The following is a 20,425-nucleotide window of genomic DNA, read 5'->3' as shown; positions in this document are numbered from 1 at the left end:
GCCCGCCGACTCCCACAGCTACCTAGAATACTCCTCCTCCCACCCACCTTCCTGCAAAAATGCTATCCCCTATTCCCAATTCCTTCGCCTCCGCCGCACCTGCTCCCAGGATGAGGCATTCCACTCCCGTACATCTCAGTTGTCCTCGTTTTTCAAGGACCGTAACTTCCCCCCCTCGGTGGTCGAGAACGCCCTCAACCGTGTCTCCCACATCTCCCGCAACTCATCCCTCACACCCCGTCCACGCAATAAGAACCAAAAAAGAATCCCCCTTGTCCTCACGTACCACCCCACCAACCTCCGGATGCACCGCATCATCCTCCGACACTTCCGCCATCTGCAATCCAACCCCACCACCAAAGACATCTTTCCCTCCCCACTCTTATCTGCTTTCCGGAGGGACTACTCTCTCTGTGACTCCCTTGTCCGCTCCACACTTCCCTCCAGCTCCACCACACCCGGCACTTTTCCCTGCAACTGCAGGAAGTGCTACACCTGCCCCCATACCTCCTCCCTCACCCCCATCCCAGGCCCCAAGAAGACTTTCCACATCAAGCAGACGTTCACCTGCACATCTGCCAATGTGGTATACTGCATCCGCTGTACCCGGTGTGGCTTCCTGTACATCAGGGAAACCAAGCGGAGGCTCGGGGACCGCTTTGCAGAACACCTACGCTCGGGTCGCAATAAACAACTGCACCTCCCAGTCGCGAACCATTTCAATTCCCCCTCCCATTCCTCAGATGACATGTCCATCCTGGGCCTCCTGCAGTGCCACAATGATGCCACCTGAAGGTTGCAGGAACAGCAACTCATATTCCGCTTGGGAACCCTGCAGCCCAATGGTATCAATGTGGATTTCACAAGTTTCAAAATCTCCCCTCCCCCTACCACATCCCAAAACCAATCCAGCTCGTCCCTGCCTCCCTAACCTGTTCTTCCTCCCACCTATCCCCTCCTCCCACCTAAAGCCGCACCTCCATCTCCTACCGACCAACCTCATCCCGCCCCCTTGACCTGTCCGTCCTCCCTGGACTGACCTATCCCCTTCCTATCTCCCTACCTACACTCACCTTTACTGGCCCCATCCCCGCCTCTTCAACCTGTTTGTTTCCTCTCCACCTATCCTCTCCTCTATCCCTCTTCTATCCGCCTCCCACTCTCTCCCTATTTATTTCAGAACCCCCTTCCCCTCCCCCTTTTCTGATGAAGGGTCTAGGCCCGAAACGTCAGCCTCTCTGCTCCTATGATGCTGCTTGGCCTGCCGTGTTCATCCAGCTCTGCACCTTGTTGTCTCGGATTCTCCAGCATCTGCAGTTCCTACTATCTATGAATCTTTCAATTTCATTCATTGTCAACTTGTATTCAAGAAAGATATATCCGCAGATATAAAATTGAACAAGTCAAGCACAACTGAATTGCTTTTTGACTTCCATTGGTAAGATTCACTAGATTGGTCCCTGGGGTGTGAGAACTGCCTTATGATGTGAGGCTGAGTACATTGGACCTCTCTTCTCTAGAGTTTACAAAAATGAATAGGCATCTCACTGAAGGTTTGAAAGGGGTTTGGCTTATTGTTTCCCCTAGACAGGAATCTAAAACACAGGGCACAACATTAGGTTAAGAGTGCATTCATTTAGGATTGAAATGAGGAGAAATTTCTTCACTCAAAGGGTGGTGAATCTGTGGAAGCCTCTACACCCAAGGGTTATAAATGCTCTTTTGCAGTTTCTTGATCTGTCAGAGAATCAAGGGATTTGGCAGCAGGCAGTAAAATGGAGTTGAAGCCCAAGATCAGCCAAGACCGTACTGAATGGCAGAGTTGACTCAACATGCTGAATGGTCTACTCCTGTTCCCATTCCTTGTGCCTGTGTGTCTCATTCTCAGACCGTTATTTGTTCAGCAGTTTCAGGGACCTCTGCTGAGCACGTCGGACAAAGTGATAAAGTGGTGTGGGTAAAAAGTAAAACATTAAAGTCACCATCGTCCTACCGGACCACAGGGCTGTTCTCTCATGAGAAAAAGAGAGACTTTCGGTGGTTTACCATGAGGGTCACCACACCTCAGATAAGGGGGAGAGGTTGAGGAGAGTCCTCCATGGTATCCTCAGCCAGTATGGGGATTGTACCCACACTGTTGGCATTGCGAACCAGCCATCCAGCTAACGATCCCTTTATCTGGATAGTGTATAACATAAATAAACCAAGTCAAAGTTGAGAAATGATCCCCATGAAGTCAATTTTAAAATATTCAGAAATATATTTTCGAAGACCAAAGATATGAGTGTATTTAACATTTAATAACCGCAAATAAGTTAACAATATCTTGGCGCTGTTGTATGCCTATAGCAGTTTCCCCAGCCTATCATGTATATGCAGGTTTGGTATTATTCACGCAGTTTTGGTATTATTCGTCCATTGCAACAGTGGCTAGGCCAATGTACACATTGCAGTGACTAAAGACATATTAATAAGATACTATATAAACACAAATTCCAGCTCTTTTCAGTTTTCAAAGCATGTTTATATGGGGGGATCACCTAAAAGTGTTAATTCACCTTGCTATCTGTCTGTTTCCTATAACTATTCACATGGAAAGGGGTAATGGTTTGAACTTTGAGAATGTTTCAATACAAATTTTATGTAAGATTTTTTTAAATTGTGGTGCTTCGCCGACTACCGCAACAGGCAGATGTGATAAAAACGCAAGATTACTGCCCTAGCTCCTAACGAACACGACTGGGGATTAAATCTGGTTCAATGTAGCCCTTTTTGTCAGACCAAGGTTGCAAACTTGTAACCAAATTCCATGAAACCATAAGGACTACATACAGTACAGTTCATCGAAGCATCTATCTGCCTATGCTATATACTCCCAAATGAATACATTCATTGGCAATAGTTACATCAAATCTTGGCAGAAACGTTATTGGGTCAGCACCATTTTGTGACGCATTACCAAATGTAACTGCACGCTTCGACTGCTACATTCAGTTTCCCCCAGCTCAGAAACTGCGTCCCCTTCCACAGCTCCATCATTACCAGGAGGCACCCTCGGGGAAATTTTGCTTTGTCCTCACTGCCCCTGAGTAGTTGGTGTAGAGAGAGAGAGGGAGACTCTGTTTTCCCCCCGAATTGTTTTACAGTTGTCGTGGTTAATAAGATTAAAAATTAAACAGCTGATTTGTTTTTTTTTCCCTCTCTGGCCAGTGATAAATTCCTGGAGGTTGTCCTTTCACAACTTTGTACTGACCCAGTAGCGTTTAAGACAGCTGACGGCAAGCTCAGAGAGGCATAGTGCAGTGTAGACATGGAGGAGGTGAGACCATCATGGGACAATCCTTTGCAGTTTGTATTCGCCTGCATCTCCTTTGCAGTGGGACTGGGCAACGTGTGGCGTTTTCCCTACTTGTGTCAAATGCATGGAGGAGGTGAGTTGGGAATGTTTTATTTTTTTTTAATCCCTGTGGATGAAGCTCCGGAAAGAGTGAGTGAGCCTTCCAACGATTTAGACACTCATTGATCCTAGACTGTTTCATTGCAGAGACAACGCCTCACGTTTAAAACTGAAGTCCCCTCCACCGTTAGTAAATTTTAGCCCTCGTGTGCTTGTTTATTTCTGTGTGTTTAAAATATTTAATTCTCAGTCATATTCCCGTGTAAAAAGGCAGAAGGAATGCTGTTCATTGTTTGATTCCTTCGTTCGGGGAAAGAAATCTCAAAATTAGTAATAGCCCTTTGTTTAATTTTTTAATTTAAAAAAAACATGGCATGTGTGGGAGTATTAATATATCCAAAATGAACCTGATTACCGTATTTTTTTTTAAAATAGCCCCACTGTTTAACTGAATGCTTTTTGTACGTGTCTTTCCGCCTTGCTTGCCAGCTGGTTAAATTTAAACATGATATTGTCACAGTTTATGATTTCCAGCGCGCGGAATTATTTCACGTTTACAGGAATGTTTTATCACTTTTTTTTGGTTGGGGGGAGGGTGGGTGAAGGGGGTTGGAGGAAAAGAATAACGTTATGTACGTCCTTTTATTTATATCTAATTCCCACCCTGGTTCAGTCGCTTCCACGTGTTGTAATACAATGAATGGAAACTGTAGCCTCAGACAGAATTAGACACACGGCTGGGTTTCAACAGTGAAGCAAGCCTGGTGCATTTGCAATTGGTTTGACTATTCCAAATGCTAGAGAGAGGGAGAGGATGGTGCAAAATTTCTAGCACTTCACCAGCTTGCAAAGATCTAAATCTAATTTCAGAATTTATCTTGAGATAAAATGGCGAATATTAGGGTTCTTGTAACATTTTTCCCTATCACATGAAAATTAAAATGTGTCGTCAAATCGGTGTCATTATCTTCTCCCAATTGTTGAAATGCGTATTTTAAATACCTGCAGATCTGGCTGCAGTTTTCTTAGCAAAAAAAAACTATGTTGCTGGCACACCTCTGACCTTCAAACAAAGGCTGCCTTTTTCTTTATATAATCTAACTGTTCTTGGGTAGGCTTTCAATGTGAAACTGAGCTGAGAGGATGCAGACAGAAGATCTCACGATCATTCTCGAGATTTTAAAACACGTGGCTCTAGGGGGCTTCCTGCTTCTCAGTATTTCCAGTATTTAACTCGACTGTGATGAAGAGCCTTTAAATATTCTGCAATACTGTTTACAGAGCTGGCCTCAACCTGACCTCCATTGTAACCTGCTGCACTGGAATAAGCAATTTGGCTTCCTATCAAAGAAAAAGTTAACAAAGAGAAAACAAATTGTCAATGAGAGCTAGTAGTACACCAGGTTCAGTTCTTTTTAAGTTGCTGGCAGCTGGAAAATGAAGGAAAATGCCCAGATACTACACACAAAAAAAAAAATTTCCGAGTGGACATGAGTCCAGAAAGTCAATGTGGCTGCAACAGGTTATGGAATTTAAACAGATGGGATCGTACTTTGCACCAGAAGTTATGATACATGATGTTGCAAAGAAGTGAGGGATTCGACTTTGGAAATTACCCTTTTTTTTTCCCCTCGCATAATTTCTTGTGCCCTTGCTGAGGGTGGGGGATTGAGGGGTGGTGTGTTTTAATGGGAGTGGTATGGGTACAAGCTCCTTGCCAGTTGGGAGACAATTTCACATGAACACTGAGGTGATGGCCTAGTGGTATTATCGCTGGATTATTAATCCAGAGACCCAGGCAATGTTCGGGGGACCTGAGTCTGAATCCTGCCATGGCAATTGGTGGAATCCGATGAATTGAATTCAACAAAAAATTGGTATTAAGTGCCTAATGATGACCTTGATTCTGTTGTTGATTGTTGGGGGGAAAACCCATCTGGTTCACTAATGTCCCGTTAGGTTACGAAACTCCTTACTCGGGTCTGGTCTACATGTGATACAGCAATGTGGTTGACTCTTAACTGCCCCCTGGGCTATTGGGGGGATGGGCAATAAATGTGACCCCAGCCAGTGATGCCCACATCCCACGAATGAATCTAAAAAAAGCTGTAACTTAGTTGGGAGTGGGTGTAACATTTCCTCAGCAATGTGCCATGCCTCTGACCTTCAAACAACAGGCCACAGCCTGTCTGGTGCGTTGTTTTCTCAGACAGCCTGTGTTGCATTTAAAGTGTGAAAGCACATTTAGTTGGCAGTGAGTGACAATTTACAGACAGGTTCTTGCTGTTGGGAATTTTTTTGATGCCAGCCATTTTGCAGTGTTCTCCTGTCACCCAAAACATTGGGCCCGACTCGTGCAATAAAAGAGAAACAAAGATTTGAGAGTTATGTACCAACTTTTTTTTTAAACAACCACTTTCCAGGATTTCAAAGTGTAGTTTCTGTAGGAAATGTGGCAGCAAAGTTTGTGCACAGCAAGCTCCTGTAGACAGGAGGACAATAGTGACTGAATAATCTGCCATTGTAGGTTTGATTGAGGGGAGAACTATCAGCCTAGATGCCAGGGCCTGCTCCTCTTTGAAATAGTGCCATTGGCATCTTTTACACCCACCTTGAAAGAACAGAGAACCTCTTAACTACCTTTTTTAAAAAAGAAGCCAACACCTCTCTGCTTATTGTCTTGACATCACCGGAGTGGGACTTGAACCAACAACACCTTGTGACTCAGCCTGGTGTATGACATATTGACAACAAAACATCGTTGTGGCAGGAGGCTTCCATTCTTTATTTGAGCGTTTGACCTTGCCCACTTCCTGAAGACATGGCACTGTGGGCAGATTAGATTTGAGCTAATTGGATTCTAATAGCTGAGGAAGATGAAAGGCATTTCTTTGAATTGATAGCTTTTTTTTATGACCATAAGATTTAGGAGCATAAGTAGGCCATTTGGCCCACCAAGTCTATTCCACCATCCATTGACATCATGGCTGATTTCATAATCCTTCTCTCCACTTTCCTGTCTTTTCTCATTACCCCTCATTCCCTAACTGATTTTTTTTTTTTTAAAAAAGCGTTCTACCTCAGTCTTGAGTACACTCAGTCATCCAGCCTCAACAACCCACTGTGTGATAAAGAATTTCATAAATTTACTACACAGAGAAGAAATGTCTTCACATTTCTTAAATGGGTGATCCCTTATTCTGAGATGATGTCCTCTCTCCCAAGGGGAACCAATCTCTCCACAGCTACCTTGTGAAACCTGCCAATGTTTCAATAAAGTCATCTCTCATTCTTCTAAAACTCGATTGTGTATGGATCCAAACTACAGTTTTGCTGCTGAAACTATCATCTTAAGTTTATAGTCCTCCTCCAGGCCCTTTTTTTTTAATTATTATTAATGTTGGATAACATCACGCAATGCTGGACCCAAAAATGCGAGGTAAGACACTGACATTGGTATGTTGGCATCTATATGAGTGGCACAGAAGGGACTTAAAGCGGGGGGCGTGCCTTTGATTACACAGCTTCAACCGAAGCCTTTGAAACTTTAAATGTGTTTACTGTGCAGTCATTTTTCAAAACCAGTCCATGAGTTGGACTCTAAAAGCTGCGATGTGAATGCTTCCTTTCAGCTTATCAAGCCTAAATTGAACATGAGCTCATCAGAAGTGAAAGGTTGACTAAATGTTTAGAATACACAAAGTATTATATATTACCAATTTGGCACCTTTTTGAAATCCTCTGCCAGTTGAATGAACTGGATCCATGAGCTCAAATACCCCAGCAGCAACTGGGAAATTTTATATTCCAGTTGCGTTTCTGGGATTGAAAATGTCGGTATTTATGGTTGTTTATTCATTCAGTTTCCTTCCCTAAAGGACATTACTGAATCAGATGGGCTTTTCCGACAATCGGCAATGGTTTTGTGGCCATCTCTTTATTCCAGATTCCATTGAATTCACGTTTTACCATCTGCCATGGCATCTACTATATGATGCCCTGGACTCGAGAACAATGGTTTTGGTTTGCTAGTCCGGTGGCATTAACATTACACCACTGCCTGCCTTGGTATCGATAATAATGACCACAGAGTCACCAATGTCATTTAGGGAAGGCACAGGAGCAGAAGTAGGCCATTCAGCCCTTCAAGCCTGCTCCACCACTTGCTGAGATTATGGCTGACCTGATAATCGTCAACTTCACTTTCCTACCATTTCCTCCCATAACCTTTAATATGCTTCCATCAGCCATTCTCGCCCCGTCTGGCCTGTGTGTGACTCCAGCCCCACAGCAATGTGGTCGAGTCTTTATTGCCCTCTGAATTGGCCCAGAGAGTCACTTGATTATGTACCAAGGGGCGGCATAAGGGCCTAAATGAATACATCCCCGGCCGATCTAACGTTTAGTCATCTTCTCCAAGGCTCTGCAGTCTTAGAATGTTTACATTTTGGAGTTTCCTGGGGTATTTTTCTGGGTGAGAGTTACTTTTATAAATTAAAGTTATTGATGAACTGGCAGATAATATACATTTAATCTGGGATCAGAGGATATCCTAATAAGGAAAAGTTGGGCCTGTATCCATTGCAGTTTAGATAAGTGAGAAACGATCCTTTTTGAGACTTAAGAGATTCAGAGTGGACTGGGTGGGTGGACATTGAGAGCATGTCTCCCCTTGTGGGAGAGACTAGAACCAGAGGCTTGTTTTCAAAGTAGTCTGCCATTTGAGATAGAGACACAGAATTTTTTTTTTTCCTATTTTTTTTGAGGTGCAGAAGTTCCTGGAACACTCTCTCTGTCTTTTTCCAGAGAGCGATAAGGGGCAGGTCACGAGGGTGGAGTGAAATAGGTTCTTGAGTAACCAGTAAGTCAAACGGTTATTGAAGGAGAGATGGGAGCAGGGAGTTGAAGTTGCAATTGGATCAACCAGAGCCAGAAAACAGCTTCTGCTCCTGAGCTGATAAGGGTCAGATGTATCTTGCATTCATGAATCTTACATGAAAGCTCTGAATCTGAGCCAAGTCGCCTAGTATGCAGCTTGACATAGAAAGAGGTGGGTTTTTTTTTGAAAGGAGAAAGCAAAATGTGTGCAACCAGTCATTCAACACTGTTACTAGATTTTCACAACAGTTCTGGAGACACACACGGTGAAGACCGGAGAAATATGGGAGCATTGTGGGAGTTCAACAAGCAAGCGAAAGTTAACCTGCTAAAGAAAAAGTGTGAAATTCCAGTCAACAAACCTAATTTCCCATTGTCATGACTTCTGGTTCTATTTTTGTCAACAGCATTGTGAATTGCATTGTCAATTTTGCCTATATAGTTTTGCCTTGCTCATTGTTACAATGTAGTTGTAAACTTTGGTTAGGTTGCTCTATAAAGTGGGATTTTTGTTATTTTTCCTCCTACTCCCTTTATATTTAATATATTTATAAATGATATATTAATTGACTGCATGTGAGTAGCATTACAAATAAGAATGTTACTGTGTGTTTTAAACAGTTCATGCGAAAAGGCTTGAAGATTTATGCTGTCATCAGGCAAAAGAAGTTTGAGGGGGTCACTATCTCAGACTGTGAATTCTGTAATGGAGATATGTAATTAGCAGTCTCCAGAACTAGACAGGAGCGGAAATGTATGGGTCTTAAGCGAGACTAGAGGGCACTTTGTCCTGCGTAGTCATAGCAGGAGTCCGTCTTTTTTTCCGTTATGACTGCTCTGTTATTTTAATAGGAATGATATCATACACTGACAGAGCAGTGCAACATTTGAAGGACAAACGTTGGCCCATCATGCCCACCGCGAGAGACTCTCTGCTAACCTCATTCTCCCGCCCTTAAACCTGTAGGGGTCGGCAGTTTATTTCTCTTCAAAACAAAATTATCATTCTCTTTCAAAAGCCGCCATTGAACCTACCTCCACTACTCCCTCGGGCAGTGCATTCCAAATCACACGCACAACTGTTTTCCCTCCTAGAAACACAACCTAGTTCGGGCTATTCAGCCTGTCAGGTTTTCTCTGCCATTCAGCATGATTATGGCTGAACCTCTGTCTCAATAACACTTTTCAGCTTTCTCCCGTTGCCTTTTAAATCTTAAAACTCATCTATCGCTTTCTGAAATATATTCGGTGACTTGGCTTCCACAGCTTTCTGTCGCAGTGAATTCCACAAGTTTAACCACCCTGCGATTTGAAGAAATTCTCCTCATCTCCATCCTAAATGGGCTACCCCATATCCTGGGACTGTGTTCCTTCATACTAGACTCCCGCCCCCAAACCAGGGGGAAACATCATACATCCTCCCTGCATCTAGTCTATCCAGCCCTGTTTAAAAGATTATAGCTTAAGTCAGACCTCCCTCCTCATCCTTGTAAACCCGAGTAAATTCAGGCCCACTGGAATCGGACTCTCCTCATCTGACACGCTCGCCATCCCCATTATCAGCCTAGTGAACCTTCTCATGTTGCCTCCAAATCATTACCCTGTGTTACTCAACCCCTCTGCCAATGAAGACACTTTCTTCCTATTCACTCTGTACTTACCATTAATGATTTTGCATTCCTCTGTCAAATCTCACCTCGACCTCGTGCTTTCTCTCATTTGGGATAAAAAAGAGCCCCTAGGTTCTTCAACGTATCCCTACAACCGAGTGCTGTCACCCTGCAACCATTTTCATAAGTCTTTTCTGCAACCTGTCCCACGGCTTTTAAATCCTTCCTGTAGCCCTGAGGTGGATGCCATTAAGGCTGAACTCATAAAGGTTCACCATCTTTGTTTTGCTCTACGTCTCCTGTTTATGAAGGGTAGGTATTGTATATCTTTCTAAACTACTTTCTCAATCTGCCTTTCCCCCTTCAACAAATTCTGCTGAAATACTCTTGACTCCTGCATCTCCTAAGAACTGTACCCCTTTTATTTTCCCGAACCTCATTCTGACTTTCAGTTCTGCATTAGATTTCATCTGCCACATGAACTTCCTTTCACCAGACCAACCATGTCCTTTTGAAGTTATTACCGTTGTCCTCGTTGTTATTATCATGGTAATAACCCTGTTTGTTAATGCCTTTTTAAGATATTTATGAAGAAATGGGCGATGGTTATGAATTGTCCGAGTATATCTATGTAGGGAGTACCTGTAATGTGAGGGGAAATGAATGCAGCTGTAAGACTGAGTGGTCAATAAACTCTCTGTCTAACAAATGAAAGTGTTGATTTGTGCTTCATTTGACTTGCTTCAATCCAGACTGACACTTACAGTTCACAATATTGTTTATGCCGTTTGCCAGTTTTTTGAAATGTGTCCTGCACAGTCGAGTCTAGGACATGAATATGGAAAAGAAGTGGTTCATGTACTGCCCATCCTCCCGGTACGCAGCGGGGTTCCCTTAAACAATTCTTCACCCTTGCTGTTTTCTGTCTCTCGGTCAGCTTTGGGCCTGTGCCGCCCTTTTATTCCATGGGCTTTAACTTTGCTGACAAACCTGTTATTTGGCACTTCAAAAGGCATTTGATAAGGTCCATGTGCACCCATATCAACCACAATGCTTTCACCAATCATCTGATACCTCATGATAAAAAGGACAAAATTTCATTAAACATGATCTGCCTTTAACAAATGTGTCCAAACTGGCCTTAATTAATCCACGCCAGCAACAGTCAGCGTTTTATCTCCACACTCAATGGTGCTGTTCTGTGGGTTGAATTTTCAGAGCCTCTGCCCCATCGTGGAGTTTCACTCGATGGAAACACAAACTAGAGAACAGTAGTTGTACTGGGCAGAAAATCCAATACATGTTTGATTCCTTCCACTCCACTGATCCTTCCTCTTGCTCTCAATATGCATACTTTATAAGTTCTTTTGAAATGCTTAACTCATAGGATGTAGGTATTGCTGCCTGGGTCAGCATTTATCGCCCATCCCTAATTGCCCTTTGAAGGTGGTAGTGAGCTACCTTCTTGAACAGCTGCATTCCATTTGGTGTAGGTAGACCCACAGTGGATTTCTGGGGGCAATTCCAGGATTTTCACTCGGTGACTCTGAAGGAACAGTGATCTTTCCAAGTCTGGATGGTGAGTGGCTTAGAGGGTAACTTGCAGGTGGCGGTGTTCCCATGTATCTGCTGCCCTTGCCCTTCTAAATGGAAGTCCAAGTTTGGAAGGTGCTATCTAAGGAGGCTTGGTGAATTGATGCATCTTGTATATGGTACACACTTACTGATGCTACTGAGCATCAGTTTTGAAGGGAGCGGATGCTTGTGGACATGGCGCCAATCAGGCGGGCTGCTTTATCCTGGATGGTGTCAGGCCTCTCGGGTGTTGTCAGAGCTGCAACATCCAGGCAAGTGGGGCGTATTCCATCACACTCCGGACTTGTAGATGGTGGACAGGTTTTGTGTAACAGGAGCTGCTTACTGCAGGATTCCTAGCTTTTGACTTGCACTGGTAGCTGCTGTGTTTATATGGCTGAGCAGAAACTGAACTGGACTAATGGTAATCCCCAGGACACCAATGGTGGCGGGGTTCGAGCAGTGATAATGTCATTGAATGAATGTCAAGAGGTAATTGTTAAGATGACCGTCTCTCATTTGTGTCCTGTGGATGATATTTGCCACTTATCAGCCCAAACCTGGATATCATCCAGATCTTGTTGCATTTGGATATGGACTGCTTCATTATCTGAGGAATTGCAAATGAAGCCAAGCCTCATGCAATCATCTGCAAGCATGTCTATTTCTGACCGTGTGATAGAAGGTAGGTCATTGAAATAGCTGAAACAGTTTGGGCCTAGGACACTATCATGAAGAACTCTGCAGGGATTGCCCTGGATTCCCTAGAGGTGACTGACCTCCGGCTACCACAACCTCCTTCCTTTTGTACTGGGTATGACTCCAACCAGTTGCTAAATATGGAATGGTCCCAACAAAAGTTCACTTAAAAATAAGCAGGCCAAGTCCTTGATTAAATAGTGAATGAAGTGTCTAAGAATATGACCAGCAGTGATTTAATTCCACGTTGTATGTGCAATCAATTGTACAGCTCAATCTTTGATGTTTGGCCTGTGACATCATGGTGTCTTTATACAAGGTTGAATTTACCTCCGCTCTTGAACATTGTATCTGTTCTTGACTTCCCTTATCAGCATAGATAAATTAGTTCATGCAAAATGTACACTGCCTACTTAATGGAAAAGGAGAAATGGCATTTTTGGCACCATAGTTCACAATTTATTGCTGTTGACTTTTTAATTTGCTCAAGGAAAATCTTGTACAGTGACTATCTTGAGAGTTCCTTAGCATGATTGCCAATTCTTAAAAACTAAAGGTTTTTTATGTGCTCTATTCAGTTCAGCCCAAAAATTAAAATATTATACCACTTAATAGTATAGTCCCTATCTCTCCCTTTTACTGTAAATGCTCACTGTCACTAACTCAGTTTGCAAGTTTATTTGATACAGTTGCTGCTGGGGGAGGTTGTTACTTAATGTAGAATCACAATCAAAACTTTTTTACTTTCATTTTATTGTTATAGTGCTGTACAAGTCTAGTTAGCTGATGGGGAGATTCTTCAGCCAGAAGGTCACATCGGAGACTGTCCACTGTCCTCTGAAATAGCCCTGTAGCATTTCCTTAACCTGTAATGTTTCTGAGTTCACAGGTTGCCAATGATTTTGAAAAAGAAATCAGTTTGCATGTTGGGGATAGTAGGAACTGCCGATGCTGGAGTCTGAGTTAACAAAGTGTAGAGCTGGATGAACACAGCAGGCCAAGCAGCATCAGAGGAGCAGGAAGGTTGACGTTTCAGAAGGGTCCAGACCCGAAATTTCAGCTTTCCTGCTCCTCTGCTGCCTGGCCTGCTGTGTTCATCCAGCTCCACACCTTGTTATCTCAGTTTGCATGTTCCTTTTTTTATTCTAAGGAATGTGTGTGCCACAGGTTGGCATTTTCCCATTTCTAACTGTCCTCTAGCTGAGTGCCTTGCTAGAGAGCCAATTCCCACCCTTAGGAAGCTTGCCTGGAGGTGACATCTTATCTCTGATGTGCAACTTTCTAAGTGTCCCTGTCTCCACAGGAGCTGCAGACATTGTGCCCTGTCTGTCTTTCTGGACTTCCTCTCGTAACTAGCACCCAGCCAGCCCCAGCCCTGTGTCCTCCATCAGATCCCTCCGTCCCTCCTGCGGTCAACTCCCCCACCCCTACCCTGTCCTTCCTGACCGTGCCCCTCGTTGCCTGGCTCTGTGTCATGTTCCATCTCTGTTTCATTGAGGAGACATTTAAAAACAAGGGGGCCATAAATAGAAGGCAGTCATTAATAAATCCCACAAGAACTTCACCTGAATTCCTCCTTCAGTGTGGTGGTGGGAGGGGATACTTGAGGATGTAGTGCCAATTAAGTAGGTTGCTTTGTCCCAGATGGAGTGAGGAAAGTTGTTGGACCTGCATCCATCCAGACAAGTGAGGAGCATTCCATAAAACCCCTGATTTGGGCCTTGTAGATAGTGGACAGGTTTGGGGAGTCAGGAGGGGTGTTACTTGCCACAGTATTCCTCACCTCCAACCTGTTCTTGTGCCACTGTATATATATGGCTAATCCAGTTCAGTTAATGGTCACTGGTAACTCCCAGAAGGTACCGTGAATGTGGAGTTTGCTATCCCAGGACTGATCATGGTGAACAGTGAGATCCCTCAAACAGGAAGCTAAGTAAGTACAAGATGGAGAACAGGATACAGGAAGTACCCTGTTTCCCAATGCTGTAGTATTGGTTTGCAAGGCCAAGTTTTAAGGTCATTGCGCACAATATGACATTGGACCACATGACCCATCGAGTGACCTTTCGGAATGGTCTTTGCTGTGTATTGACCCTCCGCACTCCCTGACTCCTCTCTTGTCCATCATTCCTCTCACTGACCCTCCTCCAGCTCCCACTTCCCTCATCTCAAGTACAGTCTCTAGTGATGAGCGACCGGATACAGGAGCAACAGCTTTAACTTGATTTCATTGGAAATATCTGGCTTGCTTAATTTCTCACACAATTGCATTTTTCCGAAACATAGCTTATAACTTTAAAATGAGGGCTCACTCTGCATTATTTACTTTGCCGTGTGCGATTAATAGAACGGTTACAGCACATGGGAGGCTATTTGGCCCTTCATGTCTGTGCCAGCCCTCTACAAGCTCTCCCCGTTACCAACCTTCTGGGAGTTACCAGTGACCATTAACTGAACTGGATTAGCCATATATATACAGTGGCACAAGAACAGGTTGGAGGTGAGGAATACTGTGGCAAGTAACACCCCTCCTGACTCCCCAAACCTGTCCACTATCTACAAGGCCCAAATCAGGGGTTTTATGGAATGCTCCTCACTTGTCTGGATGGATGCAGGTCCAACAACTTTCCTCACTCCATCTGGGACAAAGCAACCTACTTAATTGGCACTACATCCTCAAGTATCCCCTCCCACCACCACCTGACACTTAGTACACACTGCTGTTGCTATCTACAAGATGCACTGCAGAAATTCGCCAAAGATCCTTAGATAGCACGTTCCAAACCCACGAGTACTTCCATCTAAAAGGACGAGCAGTAGATACATGGGAACACAGGTTCCCCTCCAAGCATCTCAACCATCCTGACTTGGAATTGTACCGCCATTCCTTCCGTGTTGCTGGGCAAAATTCTGGAGTTCCCTTCCTAAGGGTATTATGGGTTTTTTTCTGCAGCGGTTGGAGAAGGCAGCTCACCACGACCTTCTCAAGGACAGCCATGGATGGGGAATAAATTCTGACCCAAACAGTGACATTCACACCTCCATGAATGAATTATTTTTAAAAACGTAAGTCAAGTGCCACTTAGTTGCCTTTAGCCACAGCTGTGGAAATATTTTTCTTGTAGGATAATGAATCAATTAACTCCACAAAGCCACAATTGAGTTGCCTCCACCATAATCTCAGGAAGTGCATTTCAGATCCTAACCACTTGATGATATGTAAAATAAATTTTCCTCAGGTTGCCTGCAGTTCTTTGGAAAAATACATTAGGAGGCTATTTCTGTCGCCTTGTAGTTGCTGTGGGAAATTTTCCTCAAAAGTGCCACTCCACAGCTTGCAGAGCCTTCACACTGTTGGCTGCTGTGTTCAGCGCTCTGGAAACGCAAGTCTTTCTTGGGATGAGTGAGTGTTTTAACCGTTGTAGGGCCTAAAGTTTATCCATTTTAAAAGTTGCGAATGTTTCCATTTTGCAGTTCGGCTTTGCAATTTGTTTCGCTTTCGATTTTTCTCCGTCTTGAATGGAGTGGTTTGTGGGCAGCATGGTGACTCCGTGGTTAACATTCCTGCCTCATTAATTTTGAGGAAAGATGACATTTGACTGGTTTCTCTCCTGAAGGAGAAGTTGTCACAATTGGTTGCAGGTGACCTGGACAAGCCTACTTATTGTTAACACACCTTAACAGCAAGGTGAGGGACAGATTAGGTGGAAGTGGCACATTGTAAGGGCAAATGAGGAGGCCCAAATTTGCTGAAGATATCTCCCTTTTCTTTTGGAGATGAATTTGGACTCGTTACACCACAGCCTCCAAAGATGATTGTTCGGTGCAATTCCAGAGTTAATCCTTCACAAATGTAGACCAATGAAAAGTACAAGTTGTAAACATTAGCTAACTGTTCTACAGTATATAACTAATCACTTTACAGCTCTCCAAATCCTCTCAGGCATCACTAATAAGATATAAATCTCTCGTGGTTTTAGGGTAATGTGCATTTTGTTGCATCTGAACTGTAATTATCTGACCAATTGAATTCATATAGCCTTTTAAGCAACTTTTTAAAGTGCGCATGTGGTTCCATTAAGTGCATGACCCCTTTTAAGCATTTTGTGTGACTGCACTTGCACAGTCTTTCAAAGCTGTATTGTGGTCTGTGCTGGTGGGGTGGGGGGGGGGGCCGGATTGTTTTTGGATTTCTCTACTGCCCCCTTCATAAGACAATAAGAATGAAGAACAGGAGTAGGTCATTCAGCTCCTCGGACCTGTTGCACTATTCAGTAGGATCGTGGCCAATCTGACATCACTCACATCCTCCTTCTTGCTTATTTCCCATAGTCGGTGATTCCCTGACTGATCAAGAATCTCTCTGTCTCAGCCTTAAATGTACACAAGTGCTCTGCCCCCACAGCTCCCTGTGGCAAGGAGTTCCAAAGACACTCAACCCTCTGAGAGAAGAAATTCCTCATCTCTGTCTTAAATTGTGCCCCTTTTTATTCTGAGACTATGCCCTCTGGTGCTAGACCCTCCCACGAGGAGAAATATCCTCTCAGCATTTATCCTGTCAAGCTCCTTAAGAATCCTGTATGTTTCAATGAGATCACCTCTCAATCTCCTAACTCCAATGAGTAGAGGCCCAACCTGTTTAGTCTTGGCTCATAACCTAATCCCTCCGCACCAGGGATCATCCTAGCGAACCTTCCCTGAAGTGCCTTCAATGAAATTATATCTTTTCTTAAATAAGGGACCAAAACTGCTCACAGTACTCCAGATGTGGTCTTAACAGCACCTTGTACAATGCAGTAGGATTTTCCTACTGTTATACTCCAACATTAAAGGCCAACATTCGAGCCTTCCTGATTTCTTGCTGCCCCTGTGTGCTAGTTTTCTGTGTTTCATGTACAAGTTCCCCCCCCCCCCCCCACCCCCAACCACACAGTCCCTTTGTGTTGCAGCTTTCTGCAGTTTCTGTCCGCTTAACTAATATTCTTTTCTTTTGTTTTCCCTTCCAAAATGACTGACTACACATTTTCCCACCTTCCGTTTTCCACCTTTATTGCCCACTTACTTAACGTATCAAATCTGTCTGTAAATTGTTTACATCCACCTTGCAACCTGCCTTTTCACCTATTTTAGTGTCTTCTGCAAACTTGGCTCCAGTATATTTGCTTCCTTCCTCCAAGTCAGTAGTATATATTGTAAACAGCTGCGGTCCCAGCACCGATCCCTGTGGACCCCGACTGGTCACAGGTCGCCAACCCCTTATCCCCACTCGCTTCCTGCCCATGAGCCAATACTCGATCCATGCCACTCTATCGCCAACACTTTTTGGGCTTGTAAGACCACTTGGGTGTATTGAACTTGGCACCACATTGCAGTTCCTGCTTGGGGACCGACATAGTGTCCTATTCATGACATGAATGATTCTTCTGCTGTGGAACAGGCCAGTCGCTATGTTGTCAAAGGCATCAGGGTGTGAGTATACCTCCCATCTTCTGGAAGTATGTAGAGTAGGTAGATTGTGGCATTGTATAAAGCTGAGTTTGATGCTGAAGATGGGCACCAGTCAGTGGCCTCTCTTTAACCTGGCACATTTCATTGTGTATTAAGTGGCAGAAAGACCAAACCCTCCTGCCTGCGCTATTTGGTCGTGTCACCAACTATTTCAGGTTCGATACCCTGTTTGATTTCAAGCAGGTTGTGATAGACCTATCCCTAATTGTGAACCAAGCAGTTGCTCCCAGTCACAGGTGGCTTGGAATGCTTCAGAGAATGAACATGGTCTGTGCAGAACACAACAAGAGGGAGGAGGAAGGGGGACAAAATAATCCAGGGCCAGCATTGGCCTGAGGCATTCTGGCGTGGTTTATTGTTTGAACTTACATGGGGAATGATGCGTTGATGGTCTGCCTTTCTGTTAAGACGTGCGCGCCTCCACCTTTTTCAGTAATCCATCCTCAGCCTGCTTTGAGGGTGTCATTATTAGTTTTGTGGATGCATGAGTCATTTGTGGCTGAAACTGGGGAGCTGTTGAAAGGTTGTTTTTTTTTTTGTTTTGAGTGAACGGTCAAGGAAGATTTCCACTCCGTGTGGGCTGAGCACAGTTCATGGCTCTCCAGGCAAACTTCAGATGAAGTAATAAGCTGAGGCAGGTTATGCAGTTGATGACATGTAGCACTTGAAAAGACATTGAGTTTCACCACTTGTTCGAGATCATTGAATATCTTGCGTGTTTCTTGAGCTTCACAGCTGTCTACTCCTGCTGCCTGTTGGAACGTGCATCTGGAAAGTGCCCTATAAGCTATTGCTCCTACTTTCTAACTTCTCCACCCAATGCCTTGCAGCCCATACTCCCCACCGTGTACTTTTCTCAGCAATTGCTCCCACCTCACACCTTTTTCTGAAGACCCCTAAGCCTATGTGCTCTCTTGCACTCTCTCTCACTTTCATACTTGAAAGTTGCTTGACCCCACGGTGGGTATGGATGGCACACAACAATTATTCCATCGAGGAAGGCAGATTCAATATTGGCCTTCAATTCCAAGGGAATGGAATATAAAAGTAGAGGTTTTGCCTAAACTATACGAGTCAGACCACAGCTAGAATACTTTGAACAGTTTTGGGCCCCTTCTCTCAAAAGAGAGACTGGCATTGGAGGACTCCAGAGGAGAAGGTTCACTAGGCTGATACCAGATAGCAAGGGACTCTCTCTTCTGAGGAGAGGTTGAGTAGGATGGGCCTGTACTTCTTTTGGAATTCAGGAGAATGAATGCGACCTTTATTGAAGCATACCAGATACTTTTAAGAACATGACAGGGGAGATGCAGAAAGGTTGTTTCTCTCTGTAGTAGCAGCTAAGACTAAATACTTAAGACTAAGATGACAAGGACTTTATTTTTCAGAGGGTTGTGGATCTGTGGACTTCTTTTAAAATCACAGGGAGATGTTGAGGCGTGGTCATGTGTATTCAAGGCTGAGGTAGTAAGATTCTTAATCTCGTAAGAGAATTGAGGGTTATGTGGGGAAAGGTAGAAAAGTAGAGTTGAGGATTATCAGATTAGCCATGATCTTGTTGAGTTTGCTCTGCCATTCAATGGGCTGAATGGCCTCCTGCAGCTCCTCTGAGCGAAGTTGATGTGTAGGCTGTATTTGAATCAGAGGGTCCAGCTTTATCTCCCATTGTGATTCCTGTGCTTGGTTTTCGGGGCTTAGGGTACACTGGCTGTAGACCACTGCAGCTGATAGCTATCAATCATAGACCCACAGAACCCCTGCAGTCTGAAAAGAGGCACTTTCAGCTCCAGTCTGAACGGACCCTCGGAGTATCGCACCCAAACCCAGCCTCCTATATTATCCCCATAACCACACATTTCCCATGGCTAATCCACCCAGCCTGAACACAATGGGCAATTTAGCACGGCCAATCCACCTACCCTGCACATCTTTGGACTGTGGGAGGAAACTCACGCAGACACTGGAAGAATGTGCAAACTCCACACAGACAGTTGCCCGAGGGTGGCATTGAACCTGGGGCTGTGAGGCAGCAGTGCTAACCACTGAGCCACCATGCTGCCCAGTCTATTCTCTAATTTTGAGAAATGTCTGCGTATTGAACATTTAAGCTTAAATTGCACCAAATGGAAGGTGGGAGCCGAGCGAGGAGGGGCAGTGACAAAGCACAGATGTTTTACCCCTTTCTCAAATTGGGTGTTGCTCTGTTTTTTTTTCCCAAGGATAAAAAGACATTTTTGTCAACACTTTTCATCCTGTGCTCATCAGGACATTTGCAAGAATAATAATGTATGGAGGGACATCACCTTTTGTACTGTATGAGATGAGAGTGATTTCCGTGATTGACTTGCAAATGGGCGATGGTAGATTCCCATGGAGAATACACCTCTTGATTAGACAATGATTGACTGTTAACTGCCAAGCTTTGTTTTATTGTGCCTGTTTCAATCCATTTGCTTGTTTGTTCCTCAGGGCAATGCTTTGACCAATCAAAGTCAAGCTGGTTTCACCAAAGCTTGGCAGTTATATGTCAGTCATCATGTCCTTTTGTCAGCATCTCTTGTAATATTCCTGGTTTCGTTATTCTGCTGAGGGGTATTTACAAGCTTACTAAGGTAAGGGAAACGTGCCGCTTCATGTGGTTCCATCTTACCACAATGCTGCATGAGAGCCGTATTATGTGACAGTGTACCACTTCCTGTAATGACATCTACTGCCTCGTTAGGATCTAAGTAATCTTATTTTAAGCCCTGCTGCTAAA

At 44.1% G+C, this 20,425-nt stretch overlaps 1 protein-coding gene across 2 annotated transcripts in view; it reads left to right on the top strand.

Annotated features, from left to right (window-relative positions):
* The first annotated feature begins 2,969 nt into the window (after nt 1-2,969).
* Nucleotides 2,970-20,425, top strand: part of LOC109935788 (sodium- and chloride-dependent transporter XTRP3) — a 43,534-nt gene continuing 26,078 nt past the window's right edge. The window contains exon 1 of one of the 2 annotated variants that reach the window (XM_048618655.1): nt 2,970-3,431. In XM_048618655.1, the coding sequence (XP_048474612.1) occupies nt 3,311-3,431 (121 nt within the window). In that variant the 5' untranslated portion in view covers nt 2,970-3,310. Of the gene's footprint in view, nt 3,432-7,095; nt 8,448-20,425 lie in introns of those variants that run through there. The other variant, XM_048618663.1, reaches the window with a different exon arrangement.

This window comes from Rhincodon typus, chromosome 2 (genome assembly GCF_021869965.1).
Source record: "Rhincodon typus isolate 14 chromosome 2, sRhiTyp1.1, whole genome shotgun sequence".
NCBI classification, from domain to species: Eukaryota; Metazoa; Chordata; class Chondrichthyes; order Orectolobiformes; family Rhincodontidae; genus Rhincodon; species Rhincodon typus.
This window is presented reverse-complemented; position numbering and strand designations above follow the sequence as displayed.